This window comes from Temnothorax nylanderi, unplaced genomic scaffold, assembly GCF_030848795.1.
Source record: "Temnothorax nylanderi isolate EJ_2023f unplaced genomic scaffold, tnyl_v1.0 TNYL_tig0141_pilon, whole genome shotgun sequence".
In the NCBI taxonomy this organism is placed as follows: Eukaryota; Metazoa; Arthropoda; class Insecta; order Hymenoptera; family Formicidae; genus Temnothorax; species Temnothorax nylanderi.
In genome coordinates, this window is record NW_027249203.1 from 181,751 (window position 1) to 202,818 (window position 21,068).

General features: G+C 44.7%; 1 protein-coding gene and 4 long non-coding RNA genes across 5 annotated transcripts in view; 2 read left to right on the forward strand and 3 right to left on the reverse strand.

Annotated features, from left to right (window-relative positions):
* Positions 1–162: 162 nt before the first annotated feature.
* Positions 163–5,319, forward strand: LOC139777242 (uncharacterized). Its single transcript, XR_011719294.1, has 2 exons — positions 163–4,110; positions 4,317–5,319. It is a non-coding gene; the product is annotated as an uncharacterized lncRNA (long non-coding RNA).
* Positions 5,320–5,563: 244 nt separating this feature from the next.
* LOC139777238 (uncharacterized) overlaps positions 5,564–21,068 on the reverse strand; it is a 46,156-nt gene continuing 30,651 nt past the window's right edge. The window contains exons 3-4 of the long non-coding RNA XR_011719290.1: positions 6,045–6,203; positions 5,564–5,718 (exon numbers count right to left, since the gene is read on the reverse strand). This is a non-coding gene — a long non-coding RNA (uncharacterized lncRNA). The remainder of the gene's footprint in view (positions 5,719–6,044; positions 6,204–21,068) is intronic.
* Positions 7,860–8,456, forward strand: LOC139777241 (uncharacterized). Its single transcript, XR_011719293.1, has 2 exons — positions 7,860–8,099; positions 8,196–8,456. It is a non-coding gene; the product is annotated as an uncharacterized lncRNA (long non-coding RNA).
* LOC139777237 (uncharacterized) lies at positions 8,685–10,288 on the reverse strand. The gene is made up of 3 exons (XR_011719289.1): positions 9,970–10,288; positions 9,787–9,911; positions 8,685–9,694 (listed from the first exon to the last, which is right to left on the reverse strand). It is a non-coding gene; the product is annotated as an uncharacterized lncRNA (long non-coding RNA).
* LOC139777232 (uncharacterized) lies at positions 17,606–19,945 on the reverse strand. The gene is made up of 4 exons (XM_071714533.1): positions 19,885–19,945; positions 19,470–19,802; positions 18,197–18,420; positions 17,606–17,943 (listed from the first exon to the last, which is right to left on the reverse strand). The coding sequence occupies exons 1-4, from the start codon at positions 19,943–19,945 to the stop codon at positions 17,764–17,766; spliced, it is 798 nt and encodes a 265-aa protein (XP_071570634.1). The 3' UTR covers positions 17,606–17,763.

Sequence of the window (21,068 nt, forward strand, 5' to 3'; positions counted from 1 at the left end):
TCCTTTTTTATTTGAAATGTGGCCCCTCGAATGAGGGTGTTAGTGCCTTCGACCTTATCCTTTTAGATCATATAGCACAAATCACTATTTCTAATGTTCGAGAGCACGCGGTAGCGCGATGTAGCGCGAGGCAACGAGACGACCACAAAAAACAGCAAGTCCACAAATACACAAAAATAAAACAAAGTATATTCAAAGTCTAATGTGTACAATTATTTACAGAGTTCAGAGCCGTGAGTGATAGCGCGCACTGAATCTATCACAGCGAAAAGCAGAGAATTTAGCTGCACAAGCTAATTCGGTGTCGAGGGCGGATTGCGAGTAGCGTTTAAGCGGTTTGCAAGTAGCGTTCAAGCGATTTGCACGAGCGGTGATTCTAAGCGGGTGAGATCAAGCAAGCGAGTGCGAATGGTATGAAGCGGTGTACTGGCGGTGATTCTCGAACGAAATCGATTCCGCGGCGCAGCGGCGATCCTTTTATCACCTCCGAGGCGAAACTCCCTCCAGGCTCGTTACGAATAATTTCGGGAGGGTGATTGGCCACCGGCGGCCTACGTCACCGTGCTTACGTCACGGTTTTCAAGTGTCAATCCGAAGCGATCGTTACTTGTTTTCGACTGCTTTGTTTATAGCATGGATCTTTCCTTGGTGAAAGCGTTGTTGCTTGACTTTATTTGTGCGCCCGGTCGGCCGTGGCTGTGTTGTTACTAGCAATTAGCGAACTTTTCGATGCGATGAAAGATCCATGCTATACTGAACAAATTTATTCGTGAATAGGCTACTTGACATGCGATTAATGCGATTTCCAGCAGGGAAACCAGCGCAATCTCAAACATCCCGCCCGCCTCGGCAAGTGTTGACGAAACATGGTGCGCTCGAACGTGCGACGGAAGTCGCGGCGGAAGATATCGATCTTCAATCGATTTGCAATGATCGTGATTCCGGCGCGTGGTGCCGGCGAGCTATGGCGGCGTGGTGCGGCTGCGCAGTGTCACAACGCGTGGTGATCTCGAGCGAGACACATAAACATTCGCGATGCACGTAACGCGAATTCGGTGACAAGTGATACGTGAAAGTGAATTTGTGTGTCGCACAGAAAGTGAAGTTGAGGCGGAGGGCCGAAATAAGTGGTTGAATGGATCTTCAACATTGGCAGAAGGCCGATGAAGGACGATTACGTGAAGAGGACATAAAATATTGGCGGAAGGCCTACAGGAACAATTGAGTGACAGTGAGTATCGGTGGTCTCACGCGTCCCTCGGCGGCGGCTGGTATCGCGGCGGATCGAGGCTCGCGCGAGCGACGGCGCGACGGCGGGGAGCGACGACGCGCGAAGCACGTGGTGATCACGTGTATCGTTGCGAGCGTGGATTCGCGAGTATGCGAAAGTCGCGAAAATGCGAGTAAGTACGCGAGTGAATTACCGTGTTACCGCGAGTGCAGTGACGGTGAACAGTGCACCGAGTTCGATGACATTGGTGGCAGAAGGCCATGAACAATTAATGGTCAACTGCGCAAACGACAATGAGTGACCGGTAATGTGAACGGTGAATTCGACAGCGAACATCGACAAGTGCGAATTGACATGAAGTGGCACGCGACACGTGACAAGTTATACCGCGAAACAACGGACTGAAATAAACGCGAGAAGACGAACAGAAATGTACGCGAGAAGACGAACAGAAATGTACGCGAGAAGCCGGACAGAAATACAACGGTGTAGTGAGGAGAATCGACGGAGGGTGTAAGGCTCCGTTTCGATCCTCCCGACGGCGGATTGCACGACGATCTTCCGCTCAGTCAGCTCGGCGTCAGGAATCTCGTCGCTCTCGTCCGGCCACCAGGTTCGGTTCTCCTGCGGCCACGCTGAGCCCGTCCATCTCAGGAGATAGCCGGTCAGCTCGCTGGGAGCTATCCCCTGGGAAGCGCAGTTGATCGGGTCGTCTCCGGGAACGTGCCGCCACTGAGTCTCGGGAGGAGTCAGTGGGAGAAGAGACACCCGGTTGGCCACGAACGGCTTCCATCTGGATGCGGTATCTTTGACCCTGTGAAGTGTCACGCGGGCGTCGGACTAGCGGAAGATTGGAGCTGCGGACAAACTTAAAGTGTCGCGAGCGTGTCGCGTGAACTTGGTGAGCATTGTGAAGTGTGGAGGAGCCGTGCCTCGTGACGCGGAGGTCGACGGCAGCGGCGTGGTTTCGCTCGGATGCGTCGGCGAGGCCGTGGATCGTAAGTGCGCGATAACGACGGTGTTTCTGAGGGATCCCGACGGGAATGTCCTCAGAGTTCGCGGCCCGTTTACGCAACGGGATCCCGCCCGCCGTGCAGGGTTCGCGCGGTTCGGTGTGCACGGAGGTCGCGTCGTCGACGGGCTTGCGGGTTACGGCGAGGTTCTTCGGCGGTGATGAGACCGGCCGTCGGACGACGTACCGGCCAGCGGATGTGCGCTCGTGGGTGCGCACGGAGTGTTGCTTGTTCTCCTTGAGCGGCGATGAGACCGGCAGTCGGACGACGTACTGGCCAGCGGATGTGCGCTCGTAGGTGCGCACGGAGTGTCTCTCGCACTCCCTTTCCTCGGAGGTGCGCCTGACGACAGAGGAGTGAGCGTGGAGTGAGCTGCGGTGACCAAGAAGAGAGGTCGCACCGCAGCCCCCTGACAGAATCCATCCCAGGGTGGTTTTCTGCGCGATCGGCGTTTGCGGTTTTCCTCGGCGGAGACCATCCTCCAGGATGGCCGAGCACACCTCAGCGCCCAGAAGCAGCTCGACTGGGTCGTTGGCGGCGAAACGGGGATCGGCGAGTGGGAGCCCCTGAAGATGAGGCCACGTGGTGCTGCACTTGATCGCGGAGCCCTGGTACAGGGAGAGACGCGGAAGCACGAACGCGACGGCGGTGAGCGCGGCTCCGGTGGTCGAAGACGTGAGACTCAACGACACTTTGCCCCGAGTGGATCCGGATTGTGAGCCGCCGATACCGAAGATCGACATTCGGGTGCGCGATCGCGGCAGGCGCAGCCGTCGCACCAGGGACTCCGACACGATCGACACTTCGGAGCCTTGGTCGATGAGAGCCCGAACTTCGTATGGAGCACCTTGACGGTCGGTGACGATCACGCGCGCGGTCGCGAGGAGGATCGCCTTGCGGTCGTCGGTCCTTCCGACGGCGGAAAGCGTGCTGGCCTCAGCGGCGGGTTTCGGCTCGGAAACGTACGCGTCGTGAAGCATCGTGTGGTGACGCGAGTTACACGTCATACAGTTCCTGGTGGACAGACACTTTGCCACCGTGTGGTTGCCGAGACAGTTAAAGCATAGCTTGTTAGTCTCGGCCACTGTCTTTCGCTCACTGGCCGGCTTGGCCTTGAAGTCGGGGCACCCCATGAGCGAGTGCTCCCCGTTGCAGAGCGGACACTGCGAAGGCTCCGTGCGCTTCGCGTTGTGCGTTTTCGCGGACCGTGATGGTTCACTCGCGGTGTTAACTGTGGTTTTCGGATAAGCGGCGTTCAGCGTGAGAATGCGTCTAGTGATAAAGTTCATTAACGTGTCGTGAGACGGTGGTTCGCAGGAGTCTCCCGAGGAGGATTCCCATTCCAGACGTGTTCGCGAGTCGAACAGATCGACGACGAGGTGATTGAAAAGGTCCATACCGTGTGAGTCGATGGGCCTCCCAATGCTCTCTTGAGCATTAACGGCAGACGTGACGGCGTTATGGACGCGGCTGAGCTCGTCGGCGGTAGCGGCTTTCATCTTCGCCACGGCGGTAAACGTGGCGAAGTTGGAGCGTATCAGCTCCTTCTTATTTTCGTAATGCGTGCTTAACATTGCCCATGCGCGGGCGTAATTGTCTCCGGTCACCGTTAATGAACGCACTAACTTTTCAGCGGGCCCTTTCAGACAGGATCGGAGGTAGTGGAACCGCTCAGTGTTCGAGATCGACGAATTCTCACCGATGACCGACAGGAAGAGATCCCGAAACGGCGGCCATTCCTCGTACGTTCCCGAAAAACGCGGTAATTGAATGCGCGGCAGCGAAGTCTTGGGAGCGTGTTCGCCACTTTGCTCCGGCCCGGTTGGCACTCTGGGCGACGCGGATTTCAAGGAGTTTGCGACGGAGGTGAGCAAGCTGTGCTGATGCACGTACGCATTCTCGACGGTGTCAAAAAAGTCGGTTTTATTGTACTCACTCTCGGTGTAGCGATCTCCGTAGCATGCCCGAATGAGATCGTGGTTCGACTCAAATTTGGCCCACAGGTCGTCGAGAATGCGGATGCGAGTGCTCACAGCGTCGAGGGTAATGTTCTCTGCACCCTGCTTCCGTAGGTTGGTCATTGCGTGGGCGATGCGCCTGTGGATTTCGTGCTGACTGCTCAGCATGGCGCTCTGATCCAGGCTCATGGTTGCAGTCGTCCGTTGAGGAAGCACTCCCGAATTAGCGGTTGCCGGTCGGATCCGGCTCGAAGGACCAGAATGTTCGAGAGCACGCGGTAGCGCGATGTAGCGCGAGGCAACGAGACGACCACAAAAAACAGCAAGTCCACAAATACACAAAAATAAAACAAAGTATATTCAAAGTCTAATGTGTACAATTATTTACAGAGTTCAGAGCCGTGAGTGATAGCGCGCACTGAATCTATCACAGCGAAAAGCAGAGAATTTAGCTGCACAAGCTAATTCGGTGTCGAGGGCGGATTGCGAGTAGCGTTTAAGCGGTTTGCAAGTAGCGTTCAAGCGATTTGCACGAGCGGTGATTCTAAGCGGGTGAGATCAAGCAAGCGAGTGCGAATGGTATGAAGCGGTGTACTGGCGGTGATTCTTGAACGAAATCGATTCCGCGGCGCAGCGGCGATCCTTTTATCACCTCCGAGGCGAAACTCCCTCCAGGCTCGTTACGAATAATTTCGGGAGGGTGATTGGCCACCGGCGGCCTACGTCACCGTGCTTACGTCACGGTTTTCAAGTGTCGATCCGAAGCGATCGTTACTTGTTTTCGACTGCTTTGTTTATAGCATGGATCTTTCCTTGGTGAAAGCGTTGTTGCTTGACTTTATTTGTGCGCCCGGTCGGCCGTGGCTGTGTTGTTACTAGCAATTAGCGAACTTTTCGATGCGATGAAAGATCCATGCTATACTGAACAAATTTATTCGTGAATAGGCTACTTGACATGCGATTAATGCGATTTCCAGCAGGGAAACCAGCGCAATCTCAAACACTAATGTATAAAAACTTTCTTTTTACTATCGCCTAGACCTATGTATTTTTCTTTCATTCTACAAACTTTCTAAAACGGATTATTAAACCACATACAGGTCTTTTAATCCTTAAACTTTTGGATTCTTAAACCACGAATCCTTAAACCATTTACTTCCTCTTAATCAACCCCTTACAGGGAAACAAGTTAAACGAGGACTGTATATGCGGGATGCAGACTGAGTTGAGATCAAACCTAAGACCCTTTTGTTACTATAATAATAAAGTAAGATAATATATTTATCACTGCCTGAAAAATAAAAGTAGAATTAAATTAGTGAAAAAGTTACTTATAAATTATAACGCGGCAAACTATAATGATTTCATTTTACGGAGAGTATATACCGAAATTCATTACATTATCTTTTTAATGTTTTTTTCTTTCCTTACGGACGTTTGCGAATCTGAACCACTCCATTACACAGTGTTCAAAATCTTTTTTTTGTATTCCGAGGGAATATTGCTCTAAAAGCTTCTGGAATAAGAAAAATTCAATACAGTTTATTGTTAGATGAAAGAAATAAATAATATTAATTTAACGGCAATTAAAACTTATGATAATTATTGAAATAACACAAAAGTTTCCGGAATAGTTTACATATATACTAAATCGATCAAAAGTATTAGTTTATGGATATATATTTTTCTTTATTTCGTAAGAATTTTTAACGTGTATGTGTGTCCTGCTTTTTAACGATGATTGCCACAAAAAAATAGGAGACAATTTTAATAAATTCTGAGACATAAAACATAGCATTTAATACTGCAAGTAATATATAGATCTCTTAAAAAATTACTTACTTTTAATGCTCAGAATTGTGTGCGTATCTCCAATTTTATAATTTTTTTTTGGCCAGTCCATGAACACATGGAGGCTAAGTCATCAGAAAATGTAGCACTCAAACTTCTTCTAATAAAATCCTTTTCATGTTTCCCTCCAATTAACATAACCTTGTTCACCTGAAAAATTTATACTTGTAATTATATATAATGCAGTTTATTATTATAAATTGCAAGGAAAATAATTCAGAAGACTTTTAAAATATAATAACATATATTATAGGATATTATAGAACATATTAAAGGACATATATTATAGATATAAGTTTGTAAGATTAAGAGTCAGAGTAACCATTTTTGGTTTTGGACGCATTGGGTGGGTAAAAGATCTATATGCATAAAAGACTTAAACAATGTAGTGTGAATGCGTTAGTACATATTTGATATGACGTTTGGATGATTTTGTCTGTATGTTACTGACACTTTTAGAGTTTTTCATCTATTTTTTCATCTAATAAATTGTCACAAACAAAAAATATATGCATATGTTACGCCACACAATCAAAATAACTATAAACATAGTAGATACAGATAATGCGCAATTACTATCTTTGCTATAGGCACTACATTGAAAATAATACCAAAAAATCGGTAAAAATTACAAGTCCTGGTGATCTCTTTGTCGACTCTAAATTGCAAATATTATATTTACTACTCTTGGAGAGAAAGGGAGAAAGAGGGAGAGAAAAGGGAGGGAGAGAGAGAGAGGGAGGGAGAGGAGATATCTCTTACAGTCTTTTCTCTTAATTCTTAAATTTTCAAAGTCTGATTTTATTGTGTAAATTTATATCTACTACGATTATGTAACTACTAACCGGAAATGTTATTTGTAAATGTTAATAGAATTAATTATAATTGTGATAAGCAGCTTTACTTACAACTTGCATGAATTACATCAAGAATATGTTCGATCCTTAATACTTTGGTATATTTCTTTTCTTCTGCAAATCTCTCTCTTATATAGGTCGAAAAATAGATCTTGAATCACCAGCTACCTATTTACAGCACATATAGATAATTGAGTTCTTATTATTAATATGCAAAGTTTTAGAATATAATAATTACTTACCCATATAAAAATGTTGTATACAATTAAAAGCGCTCGACAGCACAAGCACAAACGTACGTATATATGACACATTCACGCATCATACGTATGTAAGATAATGCGACTATATACAGTCTCCAGAACTATTACTGCTTCCGATTGGCTGTCGCGACAAGCGTGCGTCTGCTCATGATCTCGACGCGCTCAAACAGCTGAAAATAATCGGCAGTAAATTGCAAGAAAATAGCAAATAATTCCACTATAGCTTCTACTGATACCCAAAGAACGTTATTTGTAGTTAACATAAATTATAGGTTATAAATCATCATATCCAGCTACTATTCATAGCACGTATGGTTAATTGAGTTCTTTTTATTAATATACAACTTTTAAAATATATAATAGTTACTTACTTATATATAAATATACTGTAAATAAAGAGCACTCCGCACTGCTCGATCCACACACGTGATACGCACTCATGCATCGTACGTAGGATAATGTACATCATGGCTGTCGCGATGAGCGTTGCGCACAATATAAAACAATAACATTCTAACAACAGAAAATTAATATACTACCAACGTTATTTCCAAGTCCAAATTACAAGGAATTTTGGACTGTTGCATTGATCTCAAATAAATGTCAGAGTAACATTTAAAAAATATTTTCTGTAACGTTTTTAAAATATTTTAACAACATTCAGAAAAATCATATTACGAAATAATATTTTTCAAATATGTGTATAATATTATTAAAAAACGTTTAAAAAATACACATAAAGTCAATATTTCTAAACGTTAATTTAATGTTTCTTGCTTACTGGGTTATCTAAACTATATTAAATTCTTCTTGTTTTAGAGGCTTTTAGACAACAATCCCTTGTAATACAGAGAAAGACTTAGAACATTCTATAATGTAATGGCTTAGATTTGCAAACACGTAAACAAAGAAAAAAATGTTAAAAGGTAAAAAAGTAACATAATGTATTTTGATACACAGAATGAATCACTGAAGATGTTACTAATATTTCTGAAATTGAACGAGAAATTCTTATTTTCCAGCAACTGTTTGGTAAAAATCCGGAAAGATTAATAATCCATTTAAAAGGAAAGAATAAGAGTTTGAAGAAAAATAGTAAAAGAGTTATATTGAACTAGAGCACCTGTATCGCATTGCCTAAAGAAGAGTTAGAAGGCACCTTAATTTCCCTTATCCGAAGGCTGACTTCAAAAACTTTCCCCCCTAGGATCAATACTTTCTGAGATAATTCGCAGAGATAATTGGCACACGAAATAAAATTCATAATAAAACCTATATATGTATATGTATATATATTTTTTCATATAAATAAAACTACTTTTTTATGATAATTAGTGTAGTGCATATTTATTGAAAATAAATATATATTGCCTGAAATAAAAATAAAATATCAATAAATGTTAGAATTAATATTACGGTAATCTTAATATAATATTGTAATAAAGTTGATAGTACGTTTAAATTTTTATCTCAAAAACATTACAGGAAGGATAGAAAAACCTTAGCAGCAATGTTATTTGCAACGTTATGGCACTTTCATTTCAACATTACTGAAATTTCGGAATCGTGGTCGAAGTATGTTCATAATGATATTCTATACAACATTAAGAATTACATATTTAACAACATTACAAGTTCTAGAATATCTGTTTGAGATCACGAGTGCATCGTAGCGTGCATCGGTCTCGTCAAATGAAAGGGCACAATGCGCGTGCCTTCTCTGTATTATAAGTTCATCGTTTCAATAAAAATCCTAGTCCGAATATGTAAGTTCTGAATACTTTGCATTATAACGTGGGCTTCTCTAAAAGCATTTCGTAATCGATACCTTTCAAGACGTTTCCAAAACGCTGTTTTCATGTCCTTGCGCGATGGAGAAACCCACGCTATAAACAGTCACCGGTGTGACAAACAACAACATTGCTAACGGCCGGTTAGCAATGTTTCGTCTCGCGTCGAGGCGATGCGGTGACGTAGGCAGCCGATTGCCAATCAGGTGCGACTCAATGCGTGTCATAGCCCTTTGCCGCCAATCACAAGGGAAAATCGGAGGTCACCGACAATGCTTCGAAACAATTGGTTATTGCGAGAAGAAGCTCCCGTATAAAAGAGCTTGCTTCGTCGCGCACCGGGCTCTTTGTCGAAAGTCCATCGCACAGAATCTCCGCTCGCTAAACCGCTTAACTACGCTAGCTAACACCGCTGTATACACCGCTTTGAGTTCGCTCTTCGCTATCGCGCTTCGCGAACACGCTTTCACCACCGCTGCATGCCGTACTAACATCTGTGCGCGCGTTTACGGCTTCTTGCTTTGCTAAAAGTAAAGGAACACTGTATCCATTGTATATATTGAGACTTTATTGTAATATACTTATTTTATTGGACTTATACGTATTGGACTTGTGTGAACCGCTTTCCTCGTGGTCGTCTTCCTCGCGCCATCAATCGCGCATCCGCGCACTCTCGCACATTTTCTGGTCCTTCGAGCCGGATCATCGCCGGCAACCGCGATCGGGAGTGCCTAAAACAGAAGACACCATGAGTCTCGACCAGAGCGCCATGCTGAACAGCCAACACGAACTCTTCGTACGCATCTCCAAAGCCGTCGACAACCTGAAGAAGATGGGTCAGGCGAACATCACCCTCTCTGCCATCGAGACTCGCATTCGCCTCCTCGACGACCATTGGGCAAAGTTCGAGAGTCAGCATGACCTCGTTCGAGCCTGCTACAAAGACCGCTACGCTGAGAGTGAGTACGCCAAATCTGAATTACTCGACCTCGCCGAGAGTGCTTACGTGCTTCAGCGTAGCGTCCTGTCCGAACAGGCGAAACGCTTCAAGACCGCGTCGGCTTCCACGACCGTCACGGCGTCAGAGCAGGGGGGCGAACGCGCGTCGAGAATCTCGCTGCCCCGTATAGACTTGCCGAAATTTTCGGGTGCTTACGAGGACTGGCCGTCCTTCCGCGATCTCTTTCGGTCGGTCATCGGCGACAATTCGTCCATCTCGCAAGTCGAACGGCTGCACTACCTTCGCTCATGCCTCCAAGGGTCAGCTGAAAAATTGATACGGTCGTTAACAATCACTGGCGAAAATTACAATCGCGCGTGGGCGATCCTCTGCAAACACTACGAAAATAAAAGGGAGCTGATACGCTCCAACTTCGCCACGTTTACCGCCGTGGCGAAGATGAAAGCCGCCACCGCCGATGAGCTCAGCCGCGTCCATAACGCTGTCATTTCCGCCGTCAACGCTCAGGAGAGCATAGGAAGACTTATCGACTCGCACGGCATGGATCTGTTCAACCACCTCGTCGTTGAACTGTTCGACTCGCGAACGCGTCTGGAGTGGGAATCCTCCTCGGGAGACTCCTTCGAACCGCCGAGTCACGACACTCTGATGAACTTCATCACAAGACGTATTCTCACGTTGAACGCCGCGAACCCGAAGAACACTGTCACAAACTCAAGTGAGCCATCACGTTTCGCAAAAGCGCACGCCGCGCAGCGCACTGAGCCTTCACAGTGTCCACTCTGCACCGAAAGGCACTCTCTCATGGGGTGCCCCGAATTCAAGGCCAAGTCAGCCAGTGAACGACTGTCAGTGGCCGAGACCAACAAGCTGTGCTTTAATTGTCTCGGCAACCATTTGGTGGCACGGTGTCAGTCCACCAGGAACTGCATGACGTGTAATTCGCGTCACCACTCGATGCTCCACGACGCATACGTCTCCGAGCCGCAACCCGCCGCTGAAGTCAGCGCGCTTTCCGCCGTCGGAAAGGCCGACGACCGCAAAGCGATCCTCCTCGCGACCGCGCGCGTGATCGTTGCCGACCGTCACGGAAATCCACACGAGGTTCGAGCTCTCATCGACCAAGGCTCCGAAGTGTCGATCGTGTCGGAGTCCCTGGTGCAGCGGCTGCGCCTGCCGCGATCGCGCACCCGAATGTCGATCTTCGGTATCGGCGGCTCACAATCCGGATCCACTTGGGGCAAAGTGTCGTTGAGTCTCACGTCTTCGACCACCGGAGCCGCGCTCACAGCCGTCGCGTTCGTGCTTCCGCGTCTCTCCCTGTACCAGGGCTCCGCGATCAAGTGCAGCACCACGTGGCCTCATCTGCAAGGACTTCCGCTAGCCAATCCTCGTTTCGCCGACAACGATCCAGTCGAGCTGCTTCTAGGCGCTGAGGTGTGCTCGACCATCCTGGAAGATGGTCTCCGCCGAGGCAAACCGCAAACGCCGATCGCGCAGAAAACCATCCTGGGATGGATTCTGTCAGGGGGCTGCGGCGCGACCACCCTCCTTGGACACCGCAGCTCACGCCAAGCTCACTCCGCTTTCGTCACGCTCACGCCCGAGGAAGAGGAGTGCGAGCGACACTCCGTGCACACCCACGAGCGCACATCCGCTGGCCGGTACGTCGTCCGACGGCCGGTCTCATCACCGCCGAAGAACCTTGCCGAAACCCGCAAGTCCGTTGACGATGTCGTGCCCGGAGAAGACCCGGTCGACGACGCGATCGCCGTACAACCCGACCTGCGCGAACCCTGCACGGCGGGCGGGCTCCCACGTGAACTGTCCGCGGCCGCTTTGGTCACCAACTTAACGCGACTCGCTCGCAACACTTTGAGCCTGTCCACAGCTCCAATCCTCTGGACCACAGGGTCACGCATCCCGGCGGAAGACAGGCGTCGTTCAATCCGCCGTCGGGAAGATCGAACCGGAGACCGACACCCTCCCTCGAGGCTCCTCCCTACACCGTCTTCTACGCTACACCGCGCGGTGTCTGCGATGGCGACGCACCACCTGCCGCACCGACGATCACTGTCCGGACGATCAGGCGTGGACACTCACACCGGCAGAACAAGACCAGGCACTCAATCCACTACTTGGAGGAGATCTATGCCATCACGGCCGACCGCACTGTGTCACACCGCAGCCAACTCCTGGGCGGCTTCCTGGGACCACCGACACCACCACCACCGTTGAGGATACGTGAGCCACAGAAAACCACCCGGTTTCTCGCGTATCTTTTCTCGCGTTATTACTGTCCGCTTTCTCGCGCGTTTATCGCTGTTCATCTTCGTACGTATATTTCTGTCCGTCTTTTCGCGATATTACTCACTTATCGCGTTTCACGTCGTGTCGATTCGCATTTATCGACTTACCGGTTGCACTTTGTCAGGTGCGTAGCCAACGCTTAATTGCTCATGGCCTTCTGCCACCACGTCCTGCGATCACGGTGCACTAAAATGTTCACTTCACCGATCACTGTACCCACGCGTCACACGGTAATTCACTCGCGTACTTACTCGCGTTTTCGCTGCTTACGATGCGCCCGAAATCACGCTCGCGGCGAAACACTTGATCATTGCATGCTCCGCGCGTCGTCGCGCAGCGCCGTCGTGCCGTCGCTCGCGCGCGCCGCGATCCATCGCGCCCATCGATAATAATCAATGCAGTTACCGCGACACCTGATAGGCTTCCGTTTCCTGTCCGTCTCGTCACGTAAGGCCTAGGCGGGCGGGAATGTTTGAGATCACGAGTGCATCGTAGCGTGCATCGGTCTCGTCAAATGAAAGGGCACAATGCGCGTGCCTTCTCTGTATTATAAGTTCATTGTTTCAATAAAAATCCTAGTCCGAATATGTAAGTTCTGAATACTTTGCATTATACGTGGGCTTCTCTAAAGGCATTTCGCAATCGATACCTTTCAAGACGTTTCCAAAACGCTGTTTTCATGTCCTTGCGCGATGGAGAAACCCACGCTATAAACAGTCACCGGTGTGACAAACAACAACATTGCTAACGGCCGGTTAGCAATGTTTCGTCTCGCGTCGAGGCGATGCGGTGACGTAGGCAGCCGATTGCCAATCAGGTGCAACTCAATGCGTGTCATAGCCCTTTGCCGCCAATCACAAGGGAAAATCGGAGGTCACCGACAACGCTTCGAAACAATTGGTTATTGCGAGAAGAAGCTCCCGTATAAAAGAGCTTGCTTCGTCGCGCACCGGGCTCTTTGTCGAAAGTCCATCGCACAGAATCTCCGCTCCCTAAACCGCTTAACTACGCTAGCTAACACCGCTGTATACACCGCTTTGAGTTCACTCTTCGCTATCGCGCTTCGCGAACACGCTTTCACCACCGCTGCATGCCGTACTAACATCTGTGCGCGCGTTTACGGCTTCTTGCTTTGCTAAAAGTAAAGGAACACTGTATCCATTGTATATATTGAGACTTTATTGTAATATACTTATTTTATTGGACTTATACGTATTGGACTTGTGTGAACCGCTTTCCTCGTGGTCGTCTTCCTCGCGCCATCAATCGCGCATCCGCGCACTCTCGCACAATATCGTTGCAATAACATTGTAATAATGATTTTTTGCTTACTGGGTATACACACATGTGTACAACATACATAACTATGTTATAATTATATTTACAAATAGTGTCGAGTACGCTCCTTATTCGCGGATTCGCTGTTTGCGATAGATTAGATATTCAGTATTCGCGGATATAAATTAACCGCACGTGCGCGATTGCAGTTTGATCATTGCCAACATCGTTGGAAGGTAAGGTTTCGAAGAACTGGAAATTACCCAGGTAGCACATATTAGTTTCATATACGTTTTTTGAACGTTTACATTCCCATACGGCACAAAAATATTGCAGCAATATTGCAGAAATATTTCTTCGCAAGATTGCAGAAATGTTGCAAAATGTTGCTGCAACGTTGCTGCAGTATTGCAGCAACGGTAAAATGTCCGCTTGTAAAAATATTGCAGTACAATATTGCAGCAATTTTGTAACAATATTGCCATGTAATGTATATATTCTAATGCTTTGTAATGACATAATAATAATTGGTATTTTACATTTGGCCATAGATTTCCGGAAATCACAAAATAGATGTAATATCTCATAATAGGAAACTTTATTTATATATAATTTATATAAACAGGGTGGCCCATTTTAAAAGAGGCAGGCAAATATCTCGAAAAATATGAAACATACAGAAAAACGTTTCGAACAAAAGTTGTTTGGCTCGAAGGGGGACATAAGATAGTGCCATTGGTTTGACCTTGGATGATCGTTTAAAGCTCACGTGAACAACACCTTTAATTTCTTAAACGAAAACCCCTATTTTTCAATGCATATTCTTGTAGCTAATCTCGAGAGCTTTTCAAAACACTATAATAAAGTATTTTTTCATTAATAACTTTTGGAATTATAAGGCTAGAAAGTTCTAGTATTTTGACATAAAATACAAAATATCTTGTAAAACATTAAGTTTTCGGTAATGTTACCTTAATACTTTTATGCACAGAATAATGAGACGAATCAATTGGTATGATGCTCTTGATCGATATAGTCCTGCATGAACTTGCAATATCCTTTTTTTAAATCAGGATTTTTGGTAAATCGACGTTCCAATGCGATGAGGCATTTGAAAGCAAACTCCCTGGAGTCTCCGAGTGTTACGTTAGGCCGAGTAGGTAAGCGCACGATGAACCTTCCCGTCGCGTTCCTCTTGTATGTGGTCTCATACAGCTTCTCACACTCCTTTTCTTCTTCCGACAGTTGTGGAGTTCTTGGTATCTCTTCTTGAAGCCAAAATCTTTCTATCTGTCGCAGTAGCATTTCGTTAGTCACAGCGAGACAGATTGCTGATGACGGCGGTTGTTTTTCGGTTATTTCTCCGCCTATTATCCATCCGAATTGCGTCTGTTGTATTGATGGTTGTCCCTCGATGCTATTTTTCGGCGACCCGATGAGACACTTCCAATACAGTCCCGCACCGATAAGTAAATCGATTGGACCCGGTTCGTTGAAACATGGATCCGCAAGTAAAGCGTCTTTTGGTAGAATTATTTTCCTTACGTCAATCTTACTTTGCGGAAGTCGCTCTGTTATCGTCGGTAATACCAAACATTGTAATGTCGTCTCGAACTCGCTGTGGATGGACTTGATCCGCAGTTGCGTTACCTTTCGAGCACTTGTTTCTTTTTGCCCTATACCTGTAATGGGCCGTTCTTCTTTGCTGCAAGCCAAATTGAGTCTATTCGTCAAACTTGTTGTCACTATATTAGTCTGCGATCCGGGATCTAGTAACGCACGACAGACTTGCACGTTGCCCTCCGAATCGTATGCATGTACTCTAATTGTCGATAAGATTACTCGAGTTTCTGTTTTTTGCGTGTAGTAAACACTTAAGGACGGTTCCTCTGACGTTTCGCTCACTAAAGTCTGCGTTTCCAGTTTGCTTTGCATGCTCGTTCCTTGGGTAAGGCACGTTACGACCGGCGTCTCCGTTGTACTGCTCTCACTTGTTTGCGGCTCAGATTCTCTATGAAGCAGAGTGTTGTGGCGATTGTCGCACTTCTTGCACGTCGCTGACCGGCAGTCCCTTGCGTAGTGCCCGGAATTCAGGCAATTTATGCAGAGTCGTTTGTCTCGTATTGTCTTCATTCTGTCAGGAGCTGATTGCTTCAACAATTCTTTGCATTTGTATATCGGATATCCTCCTTCGCAGATCTTGCATCTTGCCGTTGTCGTCGTGAGTGAGACTTTCTTCTCGCTTTTCTTTTGTGTCGCTGGCTTCTCGCTGGACGTTTGCTTTCCCTTATTCTGATTCAAAACTCTCAACGTGTGACATCGCTCCGTCAAGAATTTCAGAAACTCTTCTATCTTCGGCATGTTTCCCGGCGTTCTGTTCTTAGTCACATTCTGCCAGTCACGCTGTTCAGGAAAAGCCAATTTCTTCTTTGCCAGATGAATTATCATCGTGTCTCATTCATCTACTGGCTGCTCTAGCGCCTGCAGTGATGTCATGTGCGTATGAATATGCCATATAAATTGTCGAATTGAGTGAGCCTTATTTTCCTGTGCGATATTCGGAAATTGTAACAGGGCGTCAAGATGAGTCTCGATAATTAACATCTGATTATCGTACGTATTCTTCAGGAGTGTCCAGGCATTCTCGTAGTTCTCGTCCGATATATTAAACCCCTGAATTACTTGAAGAGCTTCACCTTTTAGAAGACCGACCAAATATTGGTGTTTTTGCATCGGCGATAGGTCGATATCGCGATGTATTGTTGTTTCAAAACTGTTCTTAAAGAACATCCATTTTGTATAATCGCCGCAGAACTCTGGCAATTTAATTTCAGGCAACTTCGGCTTATTCCGTCGCTGTCCTTCGTCTCTTGGCTCTTGTACGTGATGCTGATTTGCTGGTTGCTGTGCTGCGACTTGTTGCGCAGCTGCTTCTGTATTTATTATTTTCCGCGCTTCCGCTGCAGCCATAGTAACTGCTTTCGAAGATCTCTCGTTCCGCTTCGCCTTCGGCCTGTATCGCCGCCGCTTGTTCGTCCGTTTCTGCTGGCCGAGCGTCTATTTCGTCTTGTGTTTGCTCGAATTTGTCCCATAACTCTTCGAGCCTTTGTAATCGCACTTGTGCTTCTGCTGCGCTTTTTACGTCCTCCGTTTCGAAATATAACCGTATTCTGGTGACTTGCCCCTTTATCTGGGCCCTTTTTTGCTTTAGCGCTCTCATTTCCGACATTTTGGAAAGAATCTGGAATGCACGTGAGTTAGAACGGTATTATAGACCGATTTACTCACCTTCTCGATTTCGATGCTTCACGTCTCGTTAACCGCCACGTTAAGGTTATGTTGCGGTATCGCTTCGTATCTTTCGTCACTACGCGTGCGAAATTCCTTGGTCCGCCAATTGCTGTGTATCGATGTGATACGCCTAATGCTGTATAGTAATGCATCCGCGTGAGTCTGCCTCTACGCGTTCAATCTCGTACGTGGTTGCGACGCTTTGTTTCACGCGTCTCATATGCCTGTATGCGCCTGCCTCAAGCGCGTTTTGTATCCTCCTCACTTTTCCTCGATCTCAATCGTGTATTCAATAGCCGTACCGTTGGGCGCCAAATGTTTTGGATGTAAATGAATGCTCACAATGAATATCGATCTATAATTCGCTGTATTGCACAGACTTCGCGCGCTTTCGTTACATGCTCTTCCGCCATTATTACTATTCTGTTTTCTCTCCTATCCTCTAGCCTCGACTCCCTACACTATAGCCTCGACTCTCTACACTCTAGCCTCGACTTCCTACACTCTGCGCAAATTGAACAAACTCTCGCGAACAGATAATATTTTAGCACATTAAACAGGAAAAGTAACATCCGTTTGTTCAGGCTTAGTGTCGACAGACCAATTAAGTATAATCTAATTTAAATCAAATCAAATAATCTGATTAATCTGTAAGCAATTATGACGTTTCTAACAAAGAAAATGTTATACATACTTGTCTCTTTGAACTCTTACAGTAGCTTGAGAAAGCCGCATTTTGATGTGTATTCTGCAATGTCATTGTCTGTCAGTTCATTATATTTTACACGAACAGCTTCTGTACACACATTCACAATTACGCACATACTGTACGCACATACACAAGTGTTTTTTAATATAAATTGTAAATATTTTCTGATAAATATATATGTGTATGTTTTAGACAAATCCTAAAGGGATTTCTAAATGGGCCCTACATGGACCAACCAAGTTAATCTAAAATTATATTAAAAAGATCTTACGTATGATCATTTTAGAAAGATTTAAATCTTTAAAGCTACGCTTATTTCTTTTTCCTGTCCAGCTAAAATTTTGGGCTAAAGTATCTGTCATTACTTTTTTCATAATATTTCGTATCATGGCATGTGCATCAACTCCACCAACAAGTTTAAAAACGTTAAGCTAAAAGAAATAAACAATGTTAAAAATAATATTAAATTAATACAGATTTTGTATAATAAATTAATGACTTTTAAATACGTAAATAAATTTAGCTTTCTTTATTTTAACAATATGTAACAGAAATATGTCATTCATGAATTAATGATAAGAAATGTAATCAAAGATAACATTACATTGTTTTATTACTCTATAGAAAAAGCATTAATTAACATCTATAATAATATAATAAAAATAAAAAATTTTTATTGCATACAACTGTATCCTTAAATTTGATTTCCTGTAATTGGTCTTCAAAGGATATTAACTCAGTAAGTGTAGAAATCGGGAAATGGATATCGCATTCTTGGCTATCATAATCATGACAGGAAAATTGCATTTTCTCCTCTAGCATATTAAATCTGTTTTCTATATTGTCTAATTTATATAATATTTTGTTTAATTTTCTTATAATCTGTTTCTTGAACTCTGGAACAAATATATATTATTTAACTAATGCTACTATTTAGTGCTAAGTATCATACAATAATTATACATATACTTTTTTAAGTACAGGACCTTTTAGTAAAAAAAAAAGTAAAAATTAGCACAGGAGTTTTGTTCGACCAAACTGGCAATTTTATTATTCATAAGACGCTACGTTTCAACCGCAAAATTCGAATTTTGCGGTTGAAACGTAGCGTCTTTTGAATAATAAAATTGCCAGTTTGGTCGAACAAAACTCCTGTGCTAATTGTTAATTATTTGCTGGTGACTCAACTTCTCAGTTTTGTTTTTAACAAAAAGTAAAAAGTATAACAGTAATTAATTTTTATAATAAATACCATCATAAGCATACAAATACTTCTCGGTATTTTCAGGAAAATCTTGCATATGAAGGTTTGTTTTATTCGTAGCAATTTGTTTCTTGTTGTTTTTATCTAAGCAGTAAGAAATTATTAATGATTTTTGTCGTAAGTGTCATATTGGGTTGTCGGAAAAGTTATGACGTATGGAACACAACTCCTTTACCATTAACGAGCTCTGGACGTTTCTGGATGACAGATTCGTTCAAACTGTCCAATTGCCGACAGTACACATTCGAATTGATTGTTTGGTTTCTTGGTAGGAGCTCGAAAAACACGACACCTTTAAAATCCCACCACATTGAGAGCATAACCTTCCTCTGATGAATGTCTGCTTTCGATGTCGTGTTCTTGTAGAGCATTGTCACCGTAAACTTCACGCAACTTTTCACAAGCTTGACGCGCGTTCTTCCCTTTACGGAAGTAAAACAGTAAAATATGGCGAAAATGCACAGTTTGGTCTTCCATTTTCAACTTGTTGTAAAATCTCCAAAACTCAACCAAATCGCTCAATTTTTTTTTTTAGAATGAAGCTAGAACCGTCAGCTGTCAAATGACATAGCAATAACATACATACGAATGACTCTAGTACTTCCAAAACTGAACTAGTGCCATCTGTTGCAAAAATACGTCATGACTTTTCCGACAACCCAATAGTATTTATAAATTTTAATTATAACTCACCATTACTGTTCATAGGATTAATAACATTTTTTTCATGTAAAATATTTGTAATATTTTGGGTGGGCTTGTCAATGTCTTTATTAGTTGATACAAAATTTCCTCTGTCAAGAAAAGGAGGCAGGATTTTACTTTGTCTTATATTTAGTTTATTTTCTTTATTTTTTAAACAGATGTCTTCTGAAGAAAAAGATGATGATGATATTTGTATCTTAGCTTTCTTACGTCTTTGCTGTTTTTTTTGTTCAGTTAAACCATTTGATGACATCCCAGTGTCATTTATATTTGACGTGTCTTGCGCTACACTTAATTTTTCTAAACTTTGTTTATAAGTATCTAAATCATTAAAAACAAAAGAAAAATGTATACAACAATTACATATATTAAATGATAATTTATATAAATAAAATTCTCTTACTTGCTCCACCAAAAATTCTGTTAATTGGTAGCTCCTCCCAATCACACCTTTCTCGAGGCATCTCTCTTGCCAATATAGCCTTGTTAATAGGGTATTTAGTTTTCATATGACTAGGCCATATACATGATAATTTATCAAGAGACACGGTAGTGTCTCGCGCCAAGTACACGCGGAGCGAGACCGACCGTGACTCTTTTACGCGACGCGACGAGTTGCGAGTACTCGAGATGTTGAGATCTCGATAACGAGTGAACGGATCAAGTTCTAAGTAGGCTTAATCGATAGCTTGGGGTCGAATTAGGGGGGGGGGGTTTCTCTTATAATATTTCCGCTACGTGCCCTACGAGCGGAGATATTGCGACGCAAAGTCCAAATGTGAAAATTTATTTTTAAGATACTTCTTCTACGTCGACCGTCTTTCATGCCATGGCATCATTTCATTGGCTGGAATCGCGTCCTTTTCACTTTTTCGACACTGGCGGTGCCACTAGTATCGCCAGTTTCTCGATGTATACGTGTGTGTAAACTGCGCGCAGTGCAGACCAGTGCAGACAGTGCGTTTAGCGCGCTGTCACCTGTCACAGTCAGTTATAACCTATAACACGGTATAGTGTCCCACGCCCCACTATGCTGGAGACACTTATAGCGCTCAATTGCCCCTCGAGTTTGATCAGATTCATTGGAAGTTGGCTGTATCGTAGAAGGGCGAAATTCATAGTCAATTCTCAAGAATCTGTGGATCGGTTAATTTTCAGGGGGCTCCCGCAGGGTGCTGTTCTCAGCCCAGCATTGTATTCTCTCTATACCCGGGGTCTGTGTGCTAACCTGCCTGAGGGCGTTGAGGCCGTTGAGTTTGCTGACGACATTGGACTGTATGTCTTTGGCCCGAATCGCAGAAGAAACAGGATGCTCCTCCAACAGGCTGTGAACATAATAGCCGAGAGACTAAGAAGAATCGGTCTCGACCTTGAACCAAAAAAAACGGTCCTTGTGGAATTCTCTAGGAGCGGCTATGTGGATAAGGAGCTGTCTATCCGGATCGGCGACTGCGATGTGTATAACAGCAACGGGGCGAAATTCTTGGACATTTGGCTTGACAATAGGCTCAAATTTGACCGTCAGGTTCAGGAAGTAAGATCTAAGGTATCCAAGGCGAACTCGATTATCCGATACTTGTGTGGCGT